This window comes from Taudactylus pleione, unplaced genomic scaffold (assembly GCF_031769625.1).
Source record: "Taudactylus pleione unplaced genomic scaffold, aTauple2 ptg000500l, whole genome shotgun sequence".
NCBI classification, from domain to species: domain Eukaryota; kingdom Metazoa; phylum Chordata; class Amphibia; order Anura; family Myobatrachidae; genus Taudactylus; species Taudactylus pleione.
Genome location: NW_028284902.1, coordinates 3,710,157 through 3,736,306, shown reverse-complemented (window position 1 = coordinate 3,736,306; position 26,150 = coordinate 3,710,157). Strand labels below are relative to the sequence as shown.

Genomic DNA, 26,150 nt, shown 5'->3' with positions numbered 1-26,150 from the left:
CTTTATATATTTGAAGTGTTGTTATGGTGCATACACGTGGTCAGATTTTTCTTCAGATCTGAACGATAACGATTTAAAAAATCGTTCAATCATTCATATCTGAAGGAAAATCTGACATGTCTGAACAAAGAACGATGCGCATTCGTGATGGTCAGGGAACGATATCTGACATCTGATGTGTTTGCAGTCAGATTTGGACGATTCCATTCATTTTATTGCAGTCAAAAATCGTTCACAGTTCCAATAGTTCAAATCGTTGGTCAAATCGTTCAGATCGTTCAATCGTTCATCTGACACATCTGACCATGTATGCTCCATTAGGTTCTGGGTCTGATGTTCAGTTGCATGTCAGATTAACTTTTACGCTGATATACAGATGTAGCATCCATCAATATAATTTTTTTTTTTTTTTTAACATCGGGCATATATGCAGCCATTGCATAGACCACAGGTTCTCCATCTCGGTCCTCAGGACCCCAAACAGTGCATGTTTTCCATATCTCCTTACAGAATCACAAGTGAGATAATTAGCTCCACCTGTGGATCTTTTAAATTGTCAGTGAGTAGTGAGTACACCTGTGCACCTGCTGGGTGACCTGGAAAACGTGACCTGTTTGGGGTCCCGGGGACCGAGTTTGAGAACCACTGGCATAGACCATGCAGTATATTTCGCCACACTTTATGTAAAAGTTACATATACACAGCTCTAATGTAAGTAACGCATGTGAGAACCTCCATTTACACCAAATAGACCTAATCTTGCCAGTGGGGGGGGAAAAAAAAAAGTACTTTTTTTTTTAAATAATGGGAGAAAAAAAAAAAGAGAATAATCTTCTTTCACAAACAACAAAATTGACTTAAAAAAAAAAAAAAAAAAAAAAAAAAGTCTACAGTGAGTGACAGTTACCTCCACTCATTTGATTCACAAAGCACTGTACACATGTCCTGCATACTTTTTATACATGGGGCATGTGCATAGTACTATTCTCTCAAAGTGCCATCTGTTGGCAGGAAAATGTATTGCAGGAAATTTAAATATTAAAGTAAACAGACTTGACACACAACATTACCTTTAAAACCGTACAGAGTAATGTAACACCCCAATATGAGGAGACCTTTTTAAAGAGTGCAACTTCTGTGTATCCATAAATCCCAGCCAGCCCCATGCTGCATAAATCTGATCTAATGTGTAGTATAGTGTGACCACAGAGTTTAGATTGGGTCAGTAGTTAAAGCTCAGCCTCACTATTTTTAGCATAGGAACCACACGCTTTGCTTTGCTTTGCCTTTAAACTTTAATTCTTTCTTCTTGCAGCCTTCACTATTAAATTGCAACTCCCTACCTTCCAGATCCCAGCGGGTGGGTTATCTGTCTGTCCACTTTCACTTATTTTATTTATTTATTTTATTTTTATCTATCTATCTTTTTTTTTTTTATGATTTTGTTTACTGTCCACTGTAAATTTATTTATTTTTATTTTTTTCTATCTAGCTTTTTTTATTTTTTTGGTATTTTGTTTACTCCAGCTGACTGTCTTCTGTCTGTTCCCTACTGGTAGGGGTCTCTGTATGATGAGGGTGTCACCAGCGGTAGTCGTCGCTCTTCCAGTTCCCGACCTGTGAGATTATTTTATTTTTGTATTTCTCCTGTATAGTAATATATTTTGGGGACTAAAGCTGCATACACATGTAAAGATTTTCTGTCCAACCATCCAACTAGTTGATTCGTTGGAATGAAAATCTGGTAAGGTATGGGAGTAACTGATGATCAGCAATTTGCTCCTAAATGCTAGAAAACAGATGAAAATGGTCGGTCAGACAAGTTTGTTAAATGTTTGATCCAAACAATTTGTTCAACAACAGTTTTTGTCCATTTTCCGACGTTTAGGAGCAAATTGCTGATTGTCATTTGCTTTCATACCGTACCAGATTATCATTCCAACCAATCAACTAGTTGGCTGGTTGGACAGATAATCTTTAGATGTGTGGCCAGCTTAACACTTATTGTAGGTTTTGCTTGCACAAAAAAAAAAAAGTTTGCTTTCTTTCCCATTAACTCACAACATTTGCCTTGACTTCCATTTAGCGCTGTGGAATGGATGTACTCTGTGAGGGCATCTTATGCCCCCTGTAATTTGTATACCTTATTATTTGTGCAATAGCCACAGCTCACACTCAACACTAAGGGGGGTATCCAATTAGCTCCGAAAAATTTTCGGACATTAAAAAAAAAAAAAACTGTTTTTTTTTTTGCTGAATTTTTTTTTTTTTTATTTGTGCTATCCAATTAAACCCCGTTTATTACGGGCGAAAAATGTTCGGACATAAAAATACTGTGTTTTTTTGCTGATTTTTAATTTTTTTTCCCGTGCTATCCAACCCCGTTTATTACGGTGGAAAATGTTCTGTTTTTCTCATGAAAATACGAGGATCCGCGAAAAGTAGCGGACTTCTGTATTTTCTCTGCCTGAGGCAGGCGAAACAAAATCCCTGATAGGTGCCGGCTTCGGGGCCAAATGGATAGCCCCGGGCGAGGTAATTAGCTGCGGTTAATTGGATACTCCCCTAAGTTTAATAAACATAGTTGAAAACTACACTGTGAATAGCCTCAAATATGTATAATTAACCTAACTAATGTGGGTGTGTGTGTAATTATAATTATATATATATATATTATTATTAACAGTTTCTTATATAGCGCAGCATATTCCGTTGCGCTTTACAATTGGAAACATTGATAGAACAAAACAGGGTAATAACTGACAGACATAGAGGTAAGAGGGCCCTGCTCGGAAGCTTACAATCTATAGGGAAATAGGCATTGATACACAAGGATATATATATAATTATATGTGTATGCAAAGCTATCTCAAACTTTTGATGTATATTTTACACACCGATTTCGATTGAATGGATAACAAATCTACTAATGCGTATTATGACCAGATTGCCACGTGCGTACAGAATACAAATTCCTTCCATTTAATTTCAGTTGGGGATATGAGGGGGTCATGCAGGGATGACGAGTCCTTATTCTGTGATGCTAAAATAGTCAGCTTTTACATGTAACCATGAACAGATCTGGTGCCTGATTTTATATAGGATAACTGCAGTTTTAATTCTGGTCGTCCTTTTATATATGATCGGTGTCGCCATAACACATAAACTACAGAGTATGGAGATACCAGGAATAGTTTATCTAAGCTGTATTCCTGGGAATGTCTTACACACTGGGTTATTTTTAGTATGGTACTCAGCATGTGGATTTCACAGCAGGGTGGATAGACTGTGAAATAGAGCATAGCCCTGAACTCTGCTGCTTGTATCAGGGCCTTGCAGTGTGTCTCTATATAGCAGGGTCATCATTCTGTTACCTTCCTCAGTCCTCTCCAATGTCATCTTTATCCAACCATCTGTAATAAGGAAACGGGAGCTATTTATTTAAACATTTTCTTTTGTGTTTTATCTTTTCCTTACAATTACTCTCTCTCTCTCTCTCTCTCTCTCTCTGTCTCTCTGTCTCTCTCTGTCTCTCGCTACTGATCCATTTCGCACTCTGTCATGGCATCTCCTGCCCTGCTTGATGTTGAAAGCCTTCTGAGTACAGCTGTTACCTGGGCTCCGGATCCCGTGCCTCCTCTCGTGCCAGTTCTGCTCGTGCCAGCCCGGTGGTGAGGATTATCTTTACTTCTTACCCCTCTCCCTTTACCATTTCCTTTGCTAAAATGTCTATGTTTAAATCCCAAAGGGATTTACGAATGCTGTTTATAAAAAAAAACCACAACAAAAGTTGTTAGGTGCATGATGAGAAGCGTATAAAAGAGTAAGACACTGAGAAAGGACTAATGGAAGTGACAGACAACCTGCTACTTTGCGGTGCATACTTTCTGCGCGTCACAGTGGGCAAAATGTACCCTCTTTTTCTTGCCCTGCTGCTGCTACTTTTCAGTATCATACATAAAACAAAAATTGCGGTGCGAATTAAACATGTTAGTGTAAGTTTAATTACGTTTATCCCCATTCATCGTTTTTATGCAGCCAGAGTGTTTGTGTGTGCGTGTATATATATATATATATATATATATATATATATATTTATATATATATATATATATATATATAATGCCAATTCAGTCAAAGAAAGTGCACAGAGCTGTTCCAACTGCCTGCAGCCTAAACAAACAATTCTGTTGTAAACCTACACCAGGCATGTCCAACTCAACATACCAACCGGGCCGAATATTCAAGGTCTAAGAGTGCGTGGGCAACAAGAAGAAAAAAAAAGTCTTCTATGTAATTTTGAAAGATTTATTATTAATAAAAACCAATGCAGTGCTCCTTATGCAATGCCCCCCCCCCCCCCGGTATTAGAGCCCCTTATGCAATGCCCCCTAAAGGTGTGCCCATTATACAGTGCCCCCTGTATTAGAGCCCATTATGCAATGGCCCCTGTATAAGAGCCCCTTATGCAATGCCACTGTAGTTGTGCCCATTATGCAATGCCCCCTTTATTAGAGCCCCTTACGCAGTGCCCCTAGTAGTGCCCCTTATGCAAAGCTCCCTGTATTAGAGCCCTGTACACAGTGCCCCTTATGCTGTGCCCCCTCCCAGTGTAAAACAGGCCACACTCCCCTGTGCAGTACTTGCCTTTCTTCACATTGGGCTCCTCTCCGGTCCACGCCGTCAGTGTAGACGCTGCCGCTGACTGGTTCTAACTACATCCAGCAGAGCAGGCTCCTCTCATCGCGGGTGACGTCACTGCATCACTGGGAACGCTGGCCTATTACGCTGGCCTCTTTAGTCTCTGATCACTTCAGAGACCAGCGTTCACAGTTTTAAATAGCGTAAACACATATATTATGCGGCCCAGTCACCCCTGCCGGGATGGGCAGGAGTGACTGAGCCGCATAATATATGTATTTGGGCCCACACTGTTGGGATGCATAAAATGTTTATTTAGGCCGCATGCCTGACCTAGAGTAATGGCCTTCTTATAATAAGCTGATCATTTTACAGATATGTCCTCATACATCTAGCATCTATACGCCTCGCCGTGCGACTTTACTGCCGTGAGTGAGCCGCCAGGTCCCATGCAAATCTGCTAGCGTCAGGCATTTATTTATTTATTGCTGAAAATGCATCTGAGTCACAATGCAAAGCGATAAGGCACACACCAGCAGACTGTGCTGCTTAATCTGATATGTGACACTTTTATATCTGTTATGCGACTGAGGTCCTGATTCACTACGGATCGCTATTCTGCTTATACGCATGCAATGCAGTTGCTAATATCAGCGGTGATATGTAAATGTTTGCATTCGCATTGCGATCGCAGCCTGACCTAAGTATGCCCACTTGCCCTTACTCACATCTGTATATTTGGCCAACATAGAGAAAGAATCGGTAACATCGAGTTTCATCGGACAGTTCCTGACCTTACTCAGGAATTGCTTACTTCAGCGCACGCTATGAGGCCTCAGTCGGCATCTGGTATCGCAGTGGCTAATTTATGCATGCCCCTTATTGAAACGCACTGGCACGCGTGCGTTTGTCCGACCACCCCCCTGTCACCACCCACAAACGGCACTTCCTGTCAATCACTCTGCCATGGGTCTGCAATCGCTGTCCCGGTCGCAGTGGCTAGTTCACACACTGTGTAATGCATACGCATGCACAGTACGCAACAATCGACCGATTGCATGCGTGTTAGCACCTGCGTTCCTTGCTGAATCAGGCCCTGAGTCTGTATATGAAGCACAACAGAACTTGGAATGAAAAAAGCTGCGGCTGTTACATTGTTGCACTTCGTATGCAGCTTCAGAGACTCAGTTGTACACAGATATACAAGTGTCACATATAAAATTACTCAGCGCAGTCTGCTGGTGCGTCCTAGTCATATTGCGACTGCAGAAAAGCTGTCCAGTGCTAGCAGAGTGTCAAGGAACCTGGCACACCAAGAGGGGCTTTTTGGCGTGACTGCAGCAAAGATATGTAATGAAACATATGTAATTCAATTCCCAACGCTGCAGAAAGACAGACAGAAGGACACAATTACATAAGATCAAAAGGAATCTTGGAGGATGCTTGAAAATTGTGTGTGCGGCAAGGAAGGGGGTGAGGGATTTTAGGAACACATACCCCACCAAGATGCTCTTATATGGAGTTGTCATAGTGCTATATCCCCCCTCCGTTACAGTGGTTGCACAGCATACCCTACTGCCTCTGGCTGTTGCAGCATTCCCGATATGCTCACTCCTGTAACGACAGCCCATTGCCCCTCAGTCTGCAGAGTCCCCTGGCCCATCTTTGTTTCGGCATGGGTCCGCCAGTGGCAGTCTCCCATCAGTGAGTTGCCTTGAAGATGTCTGTTTCTGCAGTGAGCAGAGTGAGTGAGAGTATGAGTGTGGATCACGTGATTCCAATGCGTGATGCATTGCAGTTGTTTGCTGACTCACAAACTCTGTAATCAGCAGAGTTTGGCCCCAATGTCGGACAAACCTGGAAGTGCATATGCACTAATGACCATGCTGCGAGTGCTCTTCCAGCAGCCAGTTATCTGTAGAGTGTGTATGGGGATGTAGTCTGGAACCCGACGGTCTAAATGCCGACCGCCGGCTTCCAGACTGCTTTATCCCGACTAGGGAGGAATGACAGGCGTCTAAATCTAGACGCCTGTCATTTCCCCAATGTCTGGAGACCGGCGCCCGGCATCCCGAATGAGCGGATACCGGGCGCCGCAGCAGACAGCCGCGTTGGGGGGAGGGTTAGGTTTAGGTTTCCCGGAGGGACTTAGGGTTAGGCACCCCCTTGGGAGGTTAGGGTTAGGCTAGGGGGAGGGAGGGTTAGGCACCCCCGGGGGGAGGTTAGAGATAGGCACCCCCCGGGGGACTTAGGTTTAGGCAGCGGGGAAGGAGGGGTTAGGTTTAGGCACAGGGGGGGAGGTTAGGGTTAGGCACCCCCTAAGGAGGGTTAGGGTTAGGGGGGGTTAGGTTAGTAAATACTTACCATTAGGACGATTGGGATTTCCTCCTTTGTCGGGCAGCCGTCGGTAATACATATCACACCCTGTGTATGGAGTCTGATCCTTCACCTTTGGCTTCCTGGCAGCTCTTAACTTGTTGTCAGATTGTTTTGTGTCGCTCGTAACATTTGTTTAAAATGTCTGATGAACTGTCATAAGGGATAAATATCTCTCTCTATAATGAACTGAAGTATGGATTCAGCCCTGATCACATTGCCTAATAGCTGTCCTGGAAATATTTTCATGCCTAATGAATTTGTTGCAGCACAATTCAATTTTAGCCAACTACATTACCAAATATTGTTGACTTGGTATTTGACGGTAGCTGTTCACCAGTGCTGGACTATCCCCCCGTCGGGTGAAAATGTGTCTATACAGAGGCTGTGTACACACCTATACAATCGTCGGACAGATCTCCCGATTCCTGACCCGTTGGTGAGCTATCTTAAGAGAGTGTACGCACCTACGGTTATTCTTTATCGGAAGAAAGTTGATCTGGTTGTACGGGTGTCACAATATTAATTTGCTGCGATGGTACAATGTCGGACAAATCCGGAAGTGTGTGCGCACTACTGACCATACTGTCCGATTCTTCTGCCGATGCTCCTCCAGCAGCCCAGCCAGATATCTGTACATCTGAAGTACTTTAGCTTAAATTGTATTTTTTTCTTACTATTGCAGGTGGAGGAAAGATCAGACAAAGACTTTGTAGAGAAGGTGAGACTCTTTTTTTTTTTTTTTTTTGGCCTCCCCAATTCCTGCGGTGACGGAGCAGAGCTGCCTGGGCTTACTTTATGTAACCCTCCATACTCCCGGTTCCCTATAAGCACTCCGGCTTCATTCTTCTTAAAAAAAAAAAACAGAAATGAGACAGATAAGCCTAATAGTGAGTGTGGCATGTGAAGAGGCAGAAGTTCCCAGCAGCGTGATTGTGTGCCAAAATGGTACGCATTCAATTTGTACTTGTAGTTTGCTAAGAATTTTGGCACGTGTCATAGTACACTATTAGTCTCCTTTTTGTCTTTTTTTTTTTTTTTTTTTTCCCCCAGGTTTAATTTCACTTGGGGCATCAACGGGTTTCTTAAGGACAGCTGCCAACTATTATCATACAGGGAGTGCCACTATGTATTTTATTCATTTGTTCTACACATTCATTGTCTCTCTTTAAAGATATAAGAATGTTTTTTTTTTTCATTTTAAGATCCAGATCTCATGGTTTTATGTATGTATTTTTGACTGTGCTTTCTCTACTGTTCCAGAGCGGCCGTCCAGTGTCCAGCTTGTCTGCGGCCACCCTCGCCTCCCTGGGTGGCACATCTTCCCGCAGAGGCAGTGGAGACACGTCCATATCTGTAGACACAGAGGCATCCATCAGAGAAATAAAGGTAACTGTACATACTGTAGTAATCTAAAGGGCTACTCAACATCACTAGTCTAGGAAAGTTGTAAATCCCCAGCCTCATATGTCACATTGAAAGCATTTGGAGGCAGAGGTGGACCAGGGCCATGGCGGGGGGTGCGACCATTTTTGCTGCCCAAGGCATAAGGTCAAGGGAGTGGCATGGTTGTTGCCCTGATGGTAGTTGTATACAGCAAGCCATAGTATGTCCCTTGTGCCCATCTTCCTGCTCTCCGATGCTTGTTGTGTGACATCATGCTCCCAAATGTGCAAAGGGTGGCGGATTAGTTTTGCTTCTTAGGAATTGTTTAACTATGTACCGGTAGACTCCCTGAATCTATTCCAAAGGTCTGCAGGGTTCTAACCTTGGCCAACTGTGAGGGAACTAGATAGAATTATCCTAGTCATCTGCCATCTAGTGGGCAGTCCTTCTCACTGTTGTCATACCTGTTATTAATCCTTTATTCATATGGCACCACGAGTGTTCCGCTGCACCTTACAAAGCACACAAACAGGCATACTTGCCGACAGTCAGCTCCCTCCTTCCGGGAGGGAGCTTAACTGTCAGCTAACAGCTGGGGGCGTGTCCGGACATTTATGTAACATTGGGGGCGGAGCCAGGTGCAGGGCCGCTCAATCGTGGCCACGTCCCCTCTTCATAATGAAGCAGGGAGTGGGGCCACGATGACGCGATTCAGTGCGAATCGTGTCTAATTTAATTTCTGCGCGAGAAGATGGATATATAAATTGGTGCTGAGTTCTGTCTCAAACCTTGCACTGTGCACTGTTCAAAAATGATTGTGAAATGCAGTGTATCCAAGTCTCCCACCTAATGTAGTAATCCAGAAATGTAAAATGCCTCTTGTGATGTGACTTTCCAGTTTTATCATCCACTCGTTCTACCTGTCTGCACTCCTGTTTCTTTGCCACATTGAAACTATTGTCTTTCTTTTCAGTTTTTCAACTCGCCCAGACTTGTTGTTTTTTTACACTGTAACAGCAAGACGGCTGTTCTCATTGTACTGAGACAGTGTTACATTCACAAAGCTTCCTCTGTGTCTCAGCAGGCTGGTTGTACCTTGTAGCATTGTAAGATGAGTTACTTACTAATTAATTAGGTCTGATTCCCCCAAAAAATGATAATTTGGTGTTTTAATGGTGCGCAGATATGACCTCATATTGCAGCTGATGCTGGTGATGACCACAGCAGGTTCCTAGGTTTCTGTGTACTGTAAATATTCCCAATTCTGTTCTGATGTCATGTAGGATAAGGGAGTGTCTGGACTGTTGAGGTTTCATGTGCTGAGTTCTGTCCCAGCTGTACGCAGCTGTCTCACCCCGGTCTGCCACTGACTTAGGATACACGTGATGTTCTGGTTCATCCCCATTAGACACGCTACACCAGGCTAATAAATGTGTGCTCCGTGTTCTGCTCTGTATCACACCTTCTTGTCTCCTGCCTCATTCCTGTGAATTCTTTCCTCCCCTGTCAGGAGATCAGTGAGTTAAAGGAGCAGATTGAGGATGTAGAAGGCAAATACATGCAAGGGCTAAAGGAGATGAAGGTACTAGTTTGTGTGACACTAATCCTGTGCCAGGGCATGGCAGTAGTGCATCGCAGACCTTTTACCTGTGTGTCGTTTGCTGTGCAAATAAACTAATCTATTTACCAGTCTGTTCACTTCTTACGGCAAAATTATTCATTAGTTTTCTTTCTCTAGCCTATTACATTCCCCTGTTATTAATGCCACCTTTTTCTCTTCTGGCTGATTCCCAGGACTCCCTGGCAGAGGTAGAGGAGAAATATAAGAGGTCCATGGTGTCAAATGCCCAGTTAGACAATGAGAAAAGCTCCTTGCAATACCAGGTGGACACCCTGCGGGAGGTTCTGCTGGAGCTAGAGGAAGAACTGGCAGAGTCCCGGCGCCAGTATGATGAAAAACATAAAGTAAGTAGTGGAAGACCTTGGGGCGCCCACACTGTCCTGCTCGCTGGAACGTAGCGTTATAAACTTGTGTCATTGTTACCGTCTTTTTAAACCATATTTAAACCAACTGTTGATAGTGAAGGCTGGGGCCTTAATGTCTTTAGTGAAAGATCTTTTATTTATTTTTAACATATTATTACCTAACAATACATGTCGATTTTATCAATGCATCTTTTTATAATATATATATATATATATATATATATATATATACCGACAGAAGGTGCAGCACTCCTTGCTCTTAATAACAGTCCAAGACAACGCTTAATAACAGTCCAAGACTAAAGGCCTGATTCAGAGCCGGTCGCTATTTGCGGTCGTTCGTTCAGAAAAAAGGGGTGGCTATTCAAATGAACCGTTCACTCTTTGCGGTCTGTTGACGCCTCTATGTCTGAACGAGCGACCAAAACTTGCGGTCGTGATTTTGAAAAAAACGTCCCCTGGCCGCTCGGACCATACGTCATGTCCGCTATTTATTATATTAATCGAGTACATCGAACAGCGTATGAACTGCTCGCTATTCTTGTGGCTGGTGTTTGCTACCACAAATTTGCGAGCAGTTCTGGCTATAAAATAACCAAATGATGTGGTCAATGACGCTCCAGTATTAATTATGCACACCCTTAAAACGCCTGTTTTGACCTTTAAGCATGCCTGCGTTCTGATTTCCACTCCCCGTTTTCAAGCACCTTCCCCTGTTACCACCCACATACGCCTCCTCCTGTCACACATATTAGCAGGCATTCGCTATTTAGCGTACAAACGATTTTCGGCCGCACTGACTGGTTCGCGCATGCGTATTACGATCCGTACGCATGCGCAGTTGGGCAAACATCGTTCGGAGCGAACGAGCGGCTGCTTACGAGCGGCTCTGAATCAGGCCCAAAGCCTGATGACAGTGCGGTAATAAAGGCACTGAAATGTTGCTATATCATGCCGTTGTCTAGGACTGTTATTAAGAGCAAGGAGTGCTGCACCTTCTGTCGGTATCTGTGAGTAACTAGTGCAGGCACCCTGCCATACTAATATTTCTCTCAGGAGAGCCGGACCACAACTATATGTGTATGTGTATATAGATATATATATAGCAGCATAGGGCACTCCATATAGAAGTCAATAGCCGGGGTGCCTTCCAATAAATGTATATAGCATGTCAAAGGCTCCGATGAACACAAAGCAGGCGGCACTCCTCCGGACTTGATGAAAAAGATGAAGGTTTAATCAAACATACAGTTTTAGCAAGGTCTGGCACTCCTATTAGACAAAATACTTTGCTCTGTGCCTTCACAAAATAGAATTGTAGACAGTCATAGGTGCGGCACTACATTCACAAAGCGAGCTAGAATCGCGTAGGTAAAGTTAAAGTTTCAATGTTTATTCAAATTTTTATCAGGACTAAAAAACAAACAGAACACAACATACCTTTATCCCCAGTGATGGCGCGTACAACCATGGGGTGGGATTGCTCACCTGGCCGTTGGCACATGCCGCTGACGTCAGACACCCGTCCTCCAAATCCGAGAAGCTTGACGTCAGTCCTCATCACCATAGCAACTATACAACACCAACGTGCAAACCTTAGGATTAAATAAGTATAGATTATGCTGACTTCCATCAAAAAAGTAATGTCTACACAATATATGGACAAGTATCTCTAATAGTGATAAAATCTAAGTACTTGGTAAGTAGCAGTAGTACAGCGATAGAACTATACAGGATAGAACGATTAAACAACTACTAGACAATTGACTGAGCAACCAACTAAATTACCTGATTTTACCTTCAGTTTGTGGGCTGTGCGATGGGGTCCACTGTGGCCCCATCGTACGCTAATATCTTTGTTTTTTATTGAGGAGGATATCTTTTTTTTTTTCCAATATTGATATAGCGAGACGGGTGGCATTCTATACACGCTACACTGATGACCTCCTGGTCTTTTGGAGAGGGCCCAAGAAGGACCTTATAGAAGTTATTGATAAACTTAACGCCAGTATCAGTCCTGTGAAACTGACATACAGTCTAATGCTGGCCATACACCTGCACGATTTCGGGCCGATTGCCCGACTTTCAAGTCATAAGATGGATCTTGTGAAAATCGTGTATTATTTTAGTAAGATACGATCCGAGGCGCGCTCCTGCAGCTCCTATAATCGGATCTTATGATCAGATGCGCAGCCCATATGTTCCATCGTATCGTGTGCAGATGGTCCCGTTTATTTTGTTCATGCGATCCATCGTGCAGCAATTCAAGTCATTTCAATGGCTGTTTCCCTAATGAGCATGTGAGGCACAGGATCGATCATACGACAGATCCTGTGCTAAGAAATACAACAAACATGCTGCCAGGACTGCCAGGGAGCTCCGAGGAGTCGGAGGGAAATCGTATGATTAATCTGATCTTATGCTGGTCGTGTAGGTGTATGGCCAGCATTAGCAATGTTTCAATTAACTATTTAGATGTTATCTCCATTAGAGAAGGAATTATAAGTACCAGTCTCTATTCGAAGAAATCTGACAGAAACAATTTGTTACATTGTAATAGCTGTCACCCGCGTATTTTGATTCGGGGCCTTCCGTATTCGCAATTATTACGTATTAGACGTATTACGTCTGCTAATGAAGTAGCAGAGAGCCAACTGGATGTGCTGAATTCATTGAGAGAGGCTATTCCCCTGATGATCTTGCATATTCGAAGTATAAAGTTATGGTACTTAATAGGGATGATTTACTTAAGAGTAGAAAAACTAAAGAGACCCTTATTACTTTACCCTGGGTTAACCACTATAATCAAGCTAGTGCTAAAATTAACTCACAGTCTGATAACAAATTGGATCTGTCAATACAAGACTAATGCCGTGTTATACACGTGGACGGAATTTGGGATATATTGGTGAAGACAGACATTACCCCCATTGATAAAGGTAGATCTGATAGGGGTAGTGCCAAGAGGGGTTGTCAGGTGCTCTTGTGTAACCTGCTATCTTATACCTGGAGATACCCTTAGCCACCCTCTCTCAGGTAAAAAGTTGAATATTAAACACACACTCACGTGCAATTTATATATATATATATACACTCACGTGCAATTTATATATATATATATATATATATATATTTTTTTTTTTTATTTCTCTTTTTTGTCCGCCATCTGGGCATTTTTTGTTGTCATTTGAATAATAATAATAATGTAATGTATGATCTGCTCTTTTTAACCACAATTTATTAACCTCCGCACCACATCATTATACACGCCTCTTTAAATCCTGGAGCAGGGATCTGATTCTCTACATAGTGTCTCCTGGAAATTGGAGTCTGATCTGGTGGAATCTTAATTTCCCCCAGCACCTGCCCATGCTGAGTATACACAGACTATTCACAGAGTGTATGTTTATGGTGGTTTCCCAGTTGCTGCTTCATTTGCTTCTGTTCCTGACAGGAATGCGAACGGCAAAAGCACGACCAAGGCGTCTTGCGTTTCCAGCTGGCTGAGATGAAGGACGCATTGGAGCAAAGGGAGGCACTGTTGACGGTGAGACAAAAAAAAATATATATGTTTTTAGCTGTAATAAGAATTGGACTCCATGAGAAATTAGCACATATTGTTTCTTTTGTACCTACTTTGGCCACGGTTTAATTGTCTTGAAGCGGCAAACGTGGAGTTAATATCTGCAGTGAGGCACCATCGGGCTACAAAAGCGTGCTGAATGCTTCTGCGTTCTATATTATAACTGATGGGACATGAATACATTCTCTATCATGTTGGCATTCTTGTAAGCTGTTTTATCGTAGAAGATTCCTTTTATCCACCCCTAATGTTACCCAGTCTTTCCTCTTTGACCATCCTGTCGTTTTTGTCTCTCTTTAATATGCCTGTTTACTGCCTATTAGGAGATCCGCCAGCTACAACAAAAACAAGGAAACAGCGACCGGGAGATTTGCGACCTCAAAGAGACCATAGAGTGGAAGGATAAAAAAATAGGGGTAGGAATCCGTATTAAGGGTTACTGTATATGTCACGGCCTTATCTGACGTGACAGGGAAACCACAGAGAAGTGATTAACTCTTGTTAACATAAGACAGAGGGTGACCTGTTGTAGCCCTCTGTAGTTATGTAAGAGGAGCCCTAGAAAGGTCACAGCCCAAAACAGTGTAATATGACAATGGGTCAGAACATCAGCCGTGTATGAGAAGATGCAGCTCTCTACCTAAACACGTATGGCATTTAATTCTTGTAGCTCCAGGTACCAGTCTTTAGAGACGTAGTTGTCCACGTGATTATATTAAGTCTGCAGTAAATGAATGGAAAATCTTGGCTGCCCACGGCAACTGTCAAAGTGTAATGGTACATACACGGTGTCAGATTTTTCTTCAGATCTGAACGATAACAATTTAAAAAATCGTTCAATCGTTAATATCTGAAGGAAAATCTGACATATCTGTCAGATGAACGATTTGAACGATGCGCGTTCCCGATGGTCAGATAACGATATCTGACATCTGATGTGTTTGCAGTCAGACTTGGACGATTCCATTCCTTTTAATGCATTCAAAAATCGTTCAAATAGTTCAAATCTTTGGTAAAATTGTTCAATCGTTCATCTGACAGATCTGACAAATCGGACCGTGTGTATGCTCAATTAGATTTGGGGGAAGCAGCCAGCAGTCATGAGCGTTTTATTCGGCTCAAGTTTTAACGAAGTAACTCTGAGATGCAATTCACTATGCGAGGCTGATTCAGCGTAGGAAGCAAAATATATATATTTTTTTTTTTAAAAAGCACAACTTTATACTTGGACAAACCATGTTGTACTGCTAGGGGTGCAAATACATTTGCTTATTTTGCTTGCCGCTGCAAATACTGGCGGCTTTTTCCATGTAGCCCACAAATGTCCGGCAGCTTTATTTTTGCACAGCAATTCAGAGTTTAGCCAGGAAACGCCCCTCCCCACTCTAAGGACCTTATTCAGAGGCGTCCGTACGGTCTACGACCGCCTCAGTGTTTTGCCAGTGCGCATGGGGGAGCCGGCTCCCTCGTGCGCATGCGTGAGACCCGCTACGACCGACAGCGCCGGTCGTAGCGGGTCTCTTTCCAAAGGGGGCGAGCTGTCGATGTTGATTGACAGCTCGCCCCGTTTGGAAGGCGGGCCGGGGGGGTGGCAGCCCAAACTGAGGTGTTCCCATGGGAACGCCTACCGTTTGGGGGAGGCCCCACTGACATCACTAGTGATGTCAGTGGAGAGCTTCCGGCTCTGACAGAGCCAGAAGCTCTCCGGGGCGTACGACAAATGAGACCCTACCCTAGGGTCTCGTGGTAAGCCCCGATGGTTGCGATGGTCTCTGACCATCGCGACCATCACCCGAGCGGTCGTTAGAGCTGTGGGTGTTAACCCACAGCCTAACGACCGCAACAGAGCCGGGCGGTCAGGATGCAAGCGGCCGTCCAGTTTCTGAGCGACCGCTTGCATCCTCCGACCGCCTCTGAATGAGGCCCTAAATCTCTCTGCATAGCTAAATTCTATACGCCCCCCCCACCCTGCCCCGCAGTGGAACATGGTTTTGCCAATGGCTATGCTTTTTTTTTTTTTGCTTTGGTCCCAACACTGAAACTGTCCCTAAATGTAATAATGAGTTGCCCCCGATCCCTAGTATTGCCCATTACTTATTTAGATTGAATGATGTTCCCTTCTCTGACTGTTCTGGTATTACTCTGACACCTTCCACGTCAATTCACTCTCGCTTCCATTCTTTTCTCACCCTCTCTGTTTCCCACACCCACTTTGCCTCCTCTCCCTCTCCTAACTGGGGAAGTGCAGGCTCTGGAGAGGCAGAAAGAGTTTTTTGATCCAGTTCGCAGTGAACGAGACGCCCTCAGGGAAGAGGTGACCCGTCTGAGGGAGGAATTAAAGGTACTGTACATAGCATTGTCATAATATGATGCTGTTTATAAGTGACATTAGATTACTACAACAAGCGTATAGGTGAATATGCTCCAAGTGCATTTTCTCTGACCTTTAACACGAGACGCCCTTGTTCTGTCATGTTTTAGAGGCGGGGGAGGCAAGGTGCCGACTTCCAGCTACTGTGGAACTACTCATCCCAGCAGCCCCTGCTAGAGTTTTGCTATTAGGGCATGCTGGGATGTGTAGTTCCACAGCAGCTTGGAGTGCCACACTCGGCTTGCCCCTGCTTTAGAGCCCCCCTCGCGTGCTGTCAGATAATGTAAGAGTAAAACTGCATCTGCTTTTATGGTTAAAGCTGGAAAGGCAACATCAAATAATTAAGCTGGTGGTCTGTAATATGAAGAGCAGTTCTAAAACATTTACTAAGCAGTGTTAGGAGACAGAGTGGAAAGTGATAAGAAAGTGATAAGGTGCCAGCCAATCAGCTCCCAACTGTCATCTCACAGACTGTGTTTGAAAAATGACATTTGGGAGCTGATTGGCTGGCACCTTATCACTTTCTTATCACTTTTCACTCTGTCTCCTAACAACTGCTTTGTAAATAGACCCCATAGCTTTTACACAAAGAATGACTACCTTATTTCTCCTGAATGGCCCATTCAAGGTCTTTGTAAAAGGGTGAATTCCGTTTCCATGTTTGGTAAGGTATTCTTCCCAATGTATCCCGTGTTGAGGCATTACACTTCCAGTGACATCCAATTCTTCTCCTCCACTCAGAAAAACGGCATTGCGCTGGATTCCGGGGTTACTCCCAATGGCGACGCTTCATCAGAACCTCACGTAAATGCCGACGGCCCACCAGATCCACCGTTAAGAGTAACATCGATGGGTAAGTGGTTCTGTCTGATTCTCTGCAAATCCTCCTGTGAGCTGGGTAACTTTCCACTAACCCTGCATCTGCATGCCGTGCTCTGTGTAACTCCTTCGGCTTCTTACCTTGTAAGGGTATCTTTGATGTAAAACAGCCTCCCGCCCTCCAAAGTCCAAAGTAGTCGGAATAATAAAGGACGAAATAGACTGTAAAGCCAGCATGATAGAAGTAGGATCCAGCATCTGTTCCGTGTAGTGGAGATTTGCGCCCCTGGATTGCACCACTCTGACCTGGTAATTTATTAGTTCTCCTCGGGTTTGCAGTAATCCATCGGTATACTCTGTGAAGGCTTCCGATGGGAGTGGGTGTGCAGTGCACATAGAACGTTTCTGCAGGGAATGCAAATAGTCTTCCCTAACATGGAGCATAGATGGTATTTAATTATTTTTAGAACTGAAACTGGTTTTAGGGGATATAAGTCCAGCTACTTTGTTTAGCCTGAGAAAAAGCAGATGGTGGTTTATAGGGAAGAGAGCATTACTTGTTCCTCTTCAATTTTCTCTGGGTGTTTTCAGTGCTTCATAGAACTATAGTGATTATTACTTTCTGTTGTGGTATAAAAATAGACTACAACGGTGCATGAATGCTCATCTACCTTTTTTTTTTTTTCACAGCCGACCACTAGGCATCTGTTTTACTTTTTCAGGACATAAAGGCTCTGCTTTGCTCTATAGGTCTGTTCTCTTCGGCGGTTATCCCACAATGGATGGCATTTCTCCTGCACTTTCCAATCTGTTGCTTTTCTACCTAATCTTCCTAGGATGAAAACCTCTCATTCGCTGTATCTCTCTGAGCTCTCTTGGGAATGTGGGTTTAAGCTTCCTATGGATTCTTCATTTTACTGTCCATGGTTTTTTAGGAAAATCAGACGGAGAAGTGGAGAAAATGGAGACTGTGTCATTGGTGGGTGAATGTCCAGCATCCGTGGTTCAGCAGGATGGACAGGAAGTACTACAAGATGCCCCAGCGGAAATACCATTACAAGCAGATGGTGGAGATGCACCAGGGGAGCAGGTTGAGACTGATATTAACGGTAACACCAGTGAGGCGACGGCAACTGCTGCCGATGGCACCGACCTTGACGGAGAAACAAACTTGGACCAGGAGGAGGAAGGGCTTTCTGATAGTTCAGACAATGTTAACAACAATAAGGAAATCGTAGCAGAAGTTGAACATAAAAATGCAGAGGTTTTGGCACAACTTTCCTCCGAGGTAGATGGAGAGGCAACAGTACACCGTAGAGATGTAAGCCCTTCGGGAAGTGAAGTCTTTCAGGATGCTCTGGATTTTGTTACTCAGACTCCTGATGCGATTAGTCAGCTTAACGAAGAAGCCATATTTTCCGCCAGTGACATTAAGAATGAGGCAGTAAAACACAGCCAACCGGAGGACCTCACAAATGAAGACGAGGAACGTGAGGCAGAGTACACATCTAGTGAAGGTAACGTTAATCCAGAAGAAAGGATTCAGACTGCAGGTTCTGGAGCACATAACACACATGAAATTCCAACCTTTGACCGTAAGGACGAGGTGAATGAAGCTTTAGAAAACGCGCCAGACAATGATGACACAAGCTGTAGCACTCAAGAGTCTTGTACAAAGGATTCAGAAGAGATGGCTGCCAATGATGCTGTAGCAGCAGATCTAGAACCTACGGAATCATGTGGGGATATGATTAATTTCGAGGAGGAGTGTTCACAGTATGAATCAGAATTAAAGCCTATTGAGGAACACCTGGACCAAAAAAAAAATGACGTCACAGGGTTTGTGACAACGGAGAACTTGTTAGTCTCTATAGAGGCTGACACAGAGGGTGGTAGACATGATATGGATCAGGAGAAGGCTTGTCCTGCTCCAGAGCTGCCTTCAGAAGACACAGTTTTAGCAGAAGTGGCTGCTCCTTTGGCAGAACCTGAAAATAACAAAGCGCTAGACAGTCCAGAGCCTTGCATTCTAAATAAAAAGGAAAGCATTATTGAGAATGAGGCAGAAAATGTCGGGGTAGTTGGGGAGGACTGTAAGCAAGATCAGATTACCAGTCCAGAAATAAATCCGGAGATTGGAAAACCAGATTCTTCTTCCCTGGAAAGTGAAGATGCTAAGATGTTGGACCAAGGGGAACAAGACAAATCTACTGATGGCAAACTTCAGGGAAAAGACAACGAAGTGCCAAAAGTTACTGAAGATCCAAAGGAGTCCGTTGAGGCCGCCAGCAGTGAGGGCGAATCGGCACCGGAGGGAGATGAAACGGATGATGAAGAAGACGGTGCTATGCGAAGTGAGAAGTACACCGGAGAAAGTGAAATGTCCGGTGTACCATCAGGATCGGGCGGCTACGGGCAGTCTATGGAAGATATACGAATGGATGACGGCTCTGACACAACGCCAAAGCGAGGAAAAGGCAAAAACAAAGAGGACTGTGTGGTCTCCTGAGAAAGAGATCGAAGCGGCTCTTTAGGCCTCATAAACATCCCTGCGACACTGCTGAACACCCTCAACCGTTATCGCTATTGCACTAGTATCTGTTCATCCTTTGCTAGCAAGGGAGACTGCATCCCATGTTGCAAAATGAAGAGAAGCAGAGCTTTGCTCTACAGAATTATACCCCTCTCAGTCTAAATGAAAGTATCCCAGTTTTTGTAGGAATACCAGCTTTAGATGTTTGACTCGTGGAATACAGCAACATTACAGGACAATGGCTGGCCCAGGAAATTGTTCTCAAAATGTTGCCTGCAGCCCAAGACTGGATTTTATTCTTTCCCATAATGCCTGTGCTCAGGACTTTTTATATTTTTAGGTTTTGCATTCTCCCGTCCTTTCCCAGCCCTAGTGTAAGGTATATATTGCCCCCAATTGTTCTTGTGTATCCCAAAAGAATTTAGCTTATGTTCTGGCGATGCCAGGATGTAGTCTGGGTGAAAACTCATCTTTTGATTAAAAAATAAAATAAAAAAAAATTCCATTCAAATTTTTTTTTTTTTTTAAGTGCCTTAGGTTATAGCATTTGTTTTTATTAATTTTTATTTTATTTTTGTTTGGAATGTTTGCATCACATCAGCAGTGGCATTTTTTTTTCCTTTTCCTCCCACCGCTACAGTTTTTTTTTTTTTTTTCTATTTTTTTTTAATAACGTTGCAGGGATACTAAGAACGGCGGTTATGGCGCAACTATTATTTATTTCACTGGCTTGTCACTGGATTAGCGTTTTAATTTGATCTCACATTCCATGTTCAACAGATTGAATGTACAACAAATACATCATTTTGTATGCATGTTTATGTATAGAAATGTAAACACAGACCCGTGGACTTGATCCGATCCATTCTCCCCTCCGTTTCTGAAATTGTGTATTTAAATAGCTGGATGTTTGTGAATATACAATGTAACAGGATTGACATGAAGTTCAAGTCGTACAAATGGGGGGATTTCCTGCATTGTCATGTTGAATTGGGGACGGCCTTTTGGACAACTTCTCTCAACATGTTCTGCAGCTGAGAGGGTTGTAGTGCTCCACCCATTTCTGTGTGTAAGCTGCTCCTTTGGGCTAGGTTAGTATAACAGCATATAGGCTGAAATATAATAACTGTGTAAGTCTACTGAGAGATCACATTTTTGTATATGGTAATATAATTAGGCATTAATCGCTCAGTCAGCACTAAAAGAAAAATGTAAATATATAGATTGCTTAATATAAGTACAAATATTGCACAATTAGGAGCTTGCCAATAGACCTATAGGAAATGCACTCATTTGCAGACACAATTTATACATTTACCTATTTTAGCGCTAAGGATGCTGTTTGGGAAGACTAGAGACTTGCAAGCTGTATGCTGTAAATGGAATGTGTTTGATATCGTAGTGGGTTAGTAATCTATTAAGATATATAACCAAAATACCTTGAAGCTAAAAATTTTGTTTGCACTTTATCTTTTTTTTGTAATGTGTTGCATATCACTTATGAATGTTGTGTGAAATGACCTACCTTCCACTGTAAGTGCTGCCCTTCTTTGTGGTATTGACCACTGACCAGGCATTTTCAGTTTACGGTTATCCTAGTTGAAGGGGAACTGAATGCCTTTAGAAGTGCTACATCGCCATCATGTGGCAGATGGTGCTTACTGTACTTTAAAAAGCTAAATTTTAAAACAAAGGTGAACTTTGAATATATAGAACAGCTAACATTCAAAGAAACATTACATGACAGTTGTACTACAACTGAGCATTCCAGTATTCCTAAATATGAATGTTACATGGTGATTTTTGTCCAATCAAATCTGTATCTCCAATAGGGAGTATTGTATAATAACGCTGAGCGCACACATTGGGCATGATACAGAGGTAGCCGCACAGCCCACGTCGGATTTAGTGGAGCGATTTATTTTTATTTGCTATTGCACATGCAACTAATCACACCGCGCATGCGTCCCGATTGTGTCCATACAGTGACGCAGTAGTAATTTCAGGCGCAGTGGGTGTTCCTGGCGGTGACAGGGAGGTGTCTTAGCGCACGCACGGAGATGACCAGCTTATGAGCGTGTGTCAGTGAAAGTGGTTGCGTACACAGACACTGAATCGCTAACATAGGAGGCCATACACGGACAGGGAAACTGCACCCACCATAGGGCTAGTGCGACCAATGGCGGCCTCTAAGGACACACCAAATGGAACCACTGCGTGTATGGATGCTGACAGCGGGCATCTCGTTCCTTGTACATCCGTGCACGGATCTACGCAAGGGATGGGCTTTTGCGCCCACCACTGAAACGGGCTCATTATGTGATGTGTAATTGTTACTTGGGCGTCTATTTACTAAGCAGTGTTAGGAGACAGAGTGAAAAGTGATAAGGTGCCAGCCAATCAGCTCCCAACTGTCATTTTTCAAACACAGCCTGTGAGATGACAGTTGGGAGCTGATTGGCTGGCACCTTATCACTTTTCACTCTGTCTCCTAACACTGCTTAGTAAATAGACTCCTTGATCTCCTTTGAGTGCCGCTATACTGATGGCATTGTGTGATATTTCTATTTACTACCCCCCCCCCCCCTTGATATGCTATGCACTCTCTGCATTCCCATGTTAAACAAGCTATTTGATTATAGATGGCTAATATATAAACACATTGTCTGCCTGTTCCTGATTCAGAGTCACACATGATCCGGATCCCCGCTGCGAATGGAATGCTAATGCAACTATACGCTTCTCCTGAGTCGTGCGCATATAGCAATCGCGTCGTCCAACCTTTCCGGCCGCAAGAGCAGCCGTCATCATTTGTCCTTAACGCTTAGACCTACCGCGTGCTGGGTGCAGGATATGCGAGTAATTTCGGCATACGCAGGACGCACGAATATTAATGAGTTCTGCGTGCATTCGTATTGTTGCCACCCAGAAACTGTCATTTAGGGGACGCAGAAAAGTGGCTGAGATGTGTACGCCTCTGAATTGTGCAGTCCACAACCCGCGCGCAGTAAATAAAATCGCTATACGCGGCCACGTACGGACTTGCATGTGACTCAGTATCGGGCCCAGAATCTGCTGCTGAGAGGGGAGAAGTGGATTATTACATAAGTAATGAGGGAGAGATAAGGTGGTTGTTTGGGTATTGTGAGATGTTTATATAATGGAAATAAACCAGTTTTATTCTTTTGAGCGTGTATCTTTATTTGCAAAGCCGATCTCATTCCAGCGTTCTTCAAGCATGAGTTAAACTTGGTGCTACTTGAGAAATGAATTAATAAGAGTATCCCTCCCCCCCCAGCAAAAGCCTACTGTACTAGCTTTCAGCAGATGTCGCAATCATGTAATGGTCATTAATCTATTTGTTGGTTTACATTTGAATTGAAAAGTCTATTTAGTATGACTATCCATATTCGTAACGTGGCGATGAAAACGTCTTTCATCGTAAAACACTTTTTAGTAACACGACACCGTAGAATAATAAAAACCGTAGGAATAAACGCAGCTACTGTATTATGCAAAAATATTCTTGGCTGCAGGGGGGATAGTATTATATATTTCCATGACTAAAATTCATATAAGCACATATCAGATGAGTACTCCTACAGAAAACTGAAGGGAGGAGTCCGCAAAAGGAAGAACCCTTTTGTGGGGTCACAACTTAAAAAACAAAACAAAAACCAGTGTACATAGATCTAAATTAGCAAAACATAACTTTTAATGTATACAAAAAAAGTCACATAAAGCCTAGTGAATATTATCCTCTACAGAAAAAGCACCCTTAAATCTAGCCATGTTGTGGCAAATAGATACTATTAAGTAGTAAGTATTGCAGGGTGCTCTCGCCGGACCGGATGAGAGAGTGACTAGCGAGGAGCAGGAGTATCTGTATGAGGCAGCGTCTGCACAAACAGCGGGATATCTCCAAGCATCAAATAGCGTAAGTCTGAGTCCCCATCGGCGCTGACGGGAACTGCTGTTCTGTGGACGCGCGTTTCACCCTGTATCAGCGGACAATGGCCCTCATTCAGACATGCTCGCAAGCAGGTCGATGGTGGGGCAATGCGCACGCAAGCCCCGTAGCGAGTGAGAAATTCACTCGCTCTGGGGCTCGCTACAAACGGGGCGGCTGTCGATGTTGATCGACAGCTCGCCCCTTTTTGTAGGCGGGGAGGGGGCTGGTTAAACTGAGGCGTTCCTGAAGGAACGCCTGCCGTTTGTGGGCGGCCCTACTGACCTCACTCGCGATGTCAGTAGTGAGCTTCCTGCTCTATTTGAGCAGGAAGCTCACTGGGGCTTGCGGCAGACAAGGGTCTCGTTGCAAGCCCGATGGTCACGACCATCACCTGGCCGCTCGCAAAAGCTGTGGGTGGTCACCAACAGCTTAGCGAGCGGCCAGGAGGCCGGTTTAAAAAAAAACAAAACAGCGGCCGCCCTCATTCAGAGCGACCGCTCGCTTTTTGCGAGCGCCTCTGAATGAGGTCCTATGTGTTACAATCTATCATAATTCTGTAACAACTAGGAGTCTATGAATTTATAAAATAACGTCTTGTGCAGCAATCAGTGTAAGGGATATAACTGCTCCTGATTTTCTGCATTAAACTTTTCACCGAAATTGGGAACTTGTGTTTCAAAAGTTCGTATATGTATATACACGTCACTTGGACATGATGAACATCAACCAATATTTATAAACAAAAGTATTTGTTTTACTATTTATTAAAAAAAAAATTCAATTTGCCACAACATGGCTAGATTTAAGGGTGCTTTTTCTGTAGAGGATAATATTCACTAGGCTTTATGTGACATTCGTATTTTTTATTTTGAATACATTAAAAGTTATATTTTACTCATTGTGATCTATGTACACTGTTTATTGAAGTTGTCCCCCCACAAAGGGTTCTTCCTTTTTTTGTTACTCCTGTGGACAGTGGACTCCTCCTTTAGGTTTTCTGTAGGAGTGCTCATCTGATATGTGCTCTTATTGCTGTTAACCTTTGGGGAGCACCACCAACAATATTCATCTTGCATATGAGATTATTTTGTCTCACACATATTTTAAGATAGTTGGTTCTGATACGAACATGAGATTTATCTATTCTGATAACTCCCGAGTTCCTGTGCAGGATATCTCTGTCTGTGTTTATAAAAATTCATATAATGGTGCATACACACGGTCAGATTTTTCCTTCAGATATGAATGATAACGATTTAAAAGTCGTTCATATCTGAAGGAAAATCTGACATACCTGAACGATGGACGATCAACGATGCGCGTTCCGGTTTGTCAGATAATGATATCTGACATCTGATGTGTTTGCAGTCAGACTTGGACGATTCCATTCATTTTAATGCAGTCAAAAATTGTTCAAATCGTTCAAAACTTTGGTAAAATCGTTCTAATCGTTCATCTGACAAATCTGACAAGTCTGACAAATCTGACCGTGTGTATGCTCCATAAGCCGAGTCTTGATCCAGTGAAATTTTTGATGTATTGAAATCATTCACTGCATCAATTCGACTTGAGTACTTTAAACCTTTACACATTGTGTGAACATTACTCTTCGAAACCTTATAAACTGCCTTATTTGAAAACTATGGTATGATAATGTAGTTTCAGAGCTTTTAATTATTAATAATGTAAGTGAACAGATTTCATAGCGTTTCTAATTATCACTTGCCTTGTAATTAAAGGGCCACTTTGCTGTGTGTGTCTATTAAAACCCATAAAAACAGTATGTACTGTATGTGTGTGTATGTAAAATATATATATATATGTGTCTGTGTGTGTGTAATTACTGTTCACCTGTAAGATGTCTTCTCCCCTCTGTTTAAAAATCTTTTATTCAATACACTACATCTTACTTTCTCTTTCTTATTCTATCATAACGCTTCTTTCTTTCCGTCTTTGTGTTTTCTTCTGAACTGTGAAGAAATCCGTCTGAAGAAGCTGCTGGATGAGAGGGAATTCTTCCTGGAACAGGTAATGTAATGCTGTGTGGGGAGTACAGACATTGGTGTTTATACAAGACTGTAAAGGAATTAAGTTGTATAAACCGTTTATCACCTCCGATGATCGTTAATTCGGTTGCAGCTGTGCCGCCTGTTCTTTCGGGGTGTGCACCTGCCAAGTGCAAGAAAAGAATCTGCCTTACTGCTCAGTTACTTCAAATATTGTAATGGGAATCACTTGGATGTTTACACAGCTTCTTTGTGAAGTCCGTTTATAAGAGGATTACAAAGACTTATCATGGGTTTGCTGCCATTTTAATGTTTTATATGTAGAGGAGAAGGGAGGGTGGTACGGTTTTGCTGTTTAATTGGAAAATCATTCAGTGATCCCATTACCGAAGTCATAAACTTGGAGAGAAAGCAATCTCCTTTACTTGTATACCTCGTGGCCATAATTAAACTTTGCCTATTCAGATCTGTCTTTAGCTCTATCTAATAGATGGAAT

At 43.0% G+C, this 26,150-nt stretch overlaps 1 protein-coding gene across 1 annotated transcript in view; it reads left to right on the top strand.

Moving 5' to 3' along the window:
- The window catches only part of LRRFIP1 (LRR binding FLII interacting protein 1), a 61,771-nt gene that overhangs the window by 23,001 nt on the left and 12,620 nt on the right, over positions 1-26,150 (top strand). Inside the window, exons 10-22 of the mRNA XM_088449897.1 lie at positions 1,316-1,360; positions 1,560-1,619; positions 3,594-3,671; positions 7,703-7,738; positions 8,281-8,406; positions 10,198-10,368; positions 13,844-13,936; positions 14,296-14,388; positions 16,221-16,313; positions 17,085-17,196; positions 18,098-19,662; positions 19,779-19,863; positions 25,626-25,675. Coding sequence (XP_088306023.1) covers positions 1,316-1,360; positions 1,560-1,619; positions 3,594-3,671; positions 7,703-7,738; positions 8,281-8,406; positions 10,198-10,368; positions 13,844-13,936; positions 14,296-14,388; positions 16,221-16,313; positions 17,085-17,196; positions 18,098-19,662; positions 19,779-19,863; positions 25,626-25,675 — 2,607 coding nt within the window. The remainder of the gene's footprint in view (positions 1-1,315; positions 1,361-1,559; positions 1,620-3,593; positions 3,672-7,702; positions 7,739-8,280; positions 8,407-10,197; positions 10,369-13,843; positions 13,937-14,295; positions 14,389-16,220; positions 16,314-17,084; positions 17,197-18,097; positions 19,663-19,778; positions 19,864-25,625; positions 25,676-26,150) is intronic.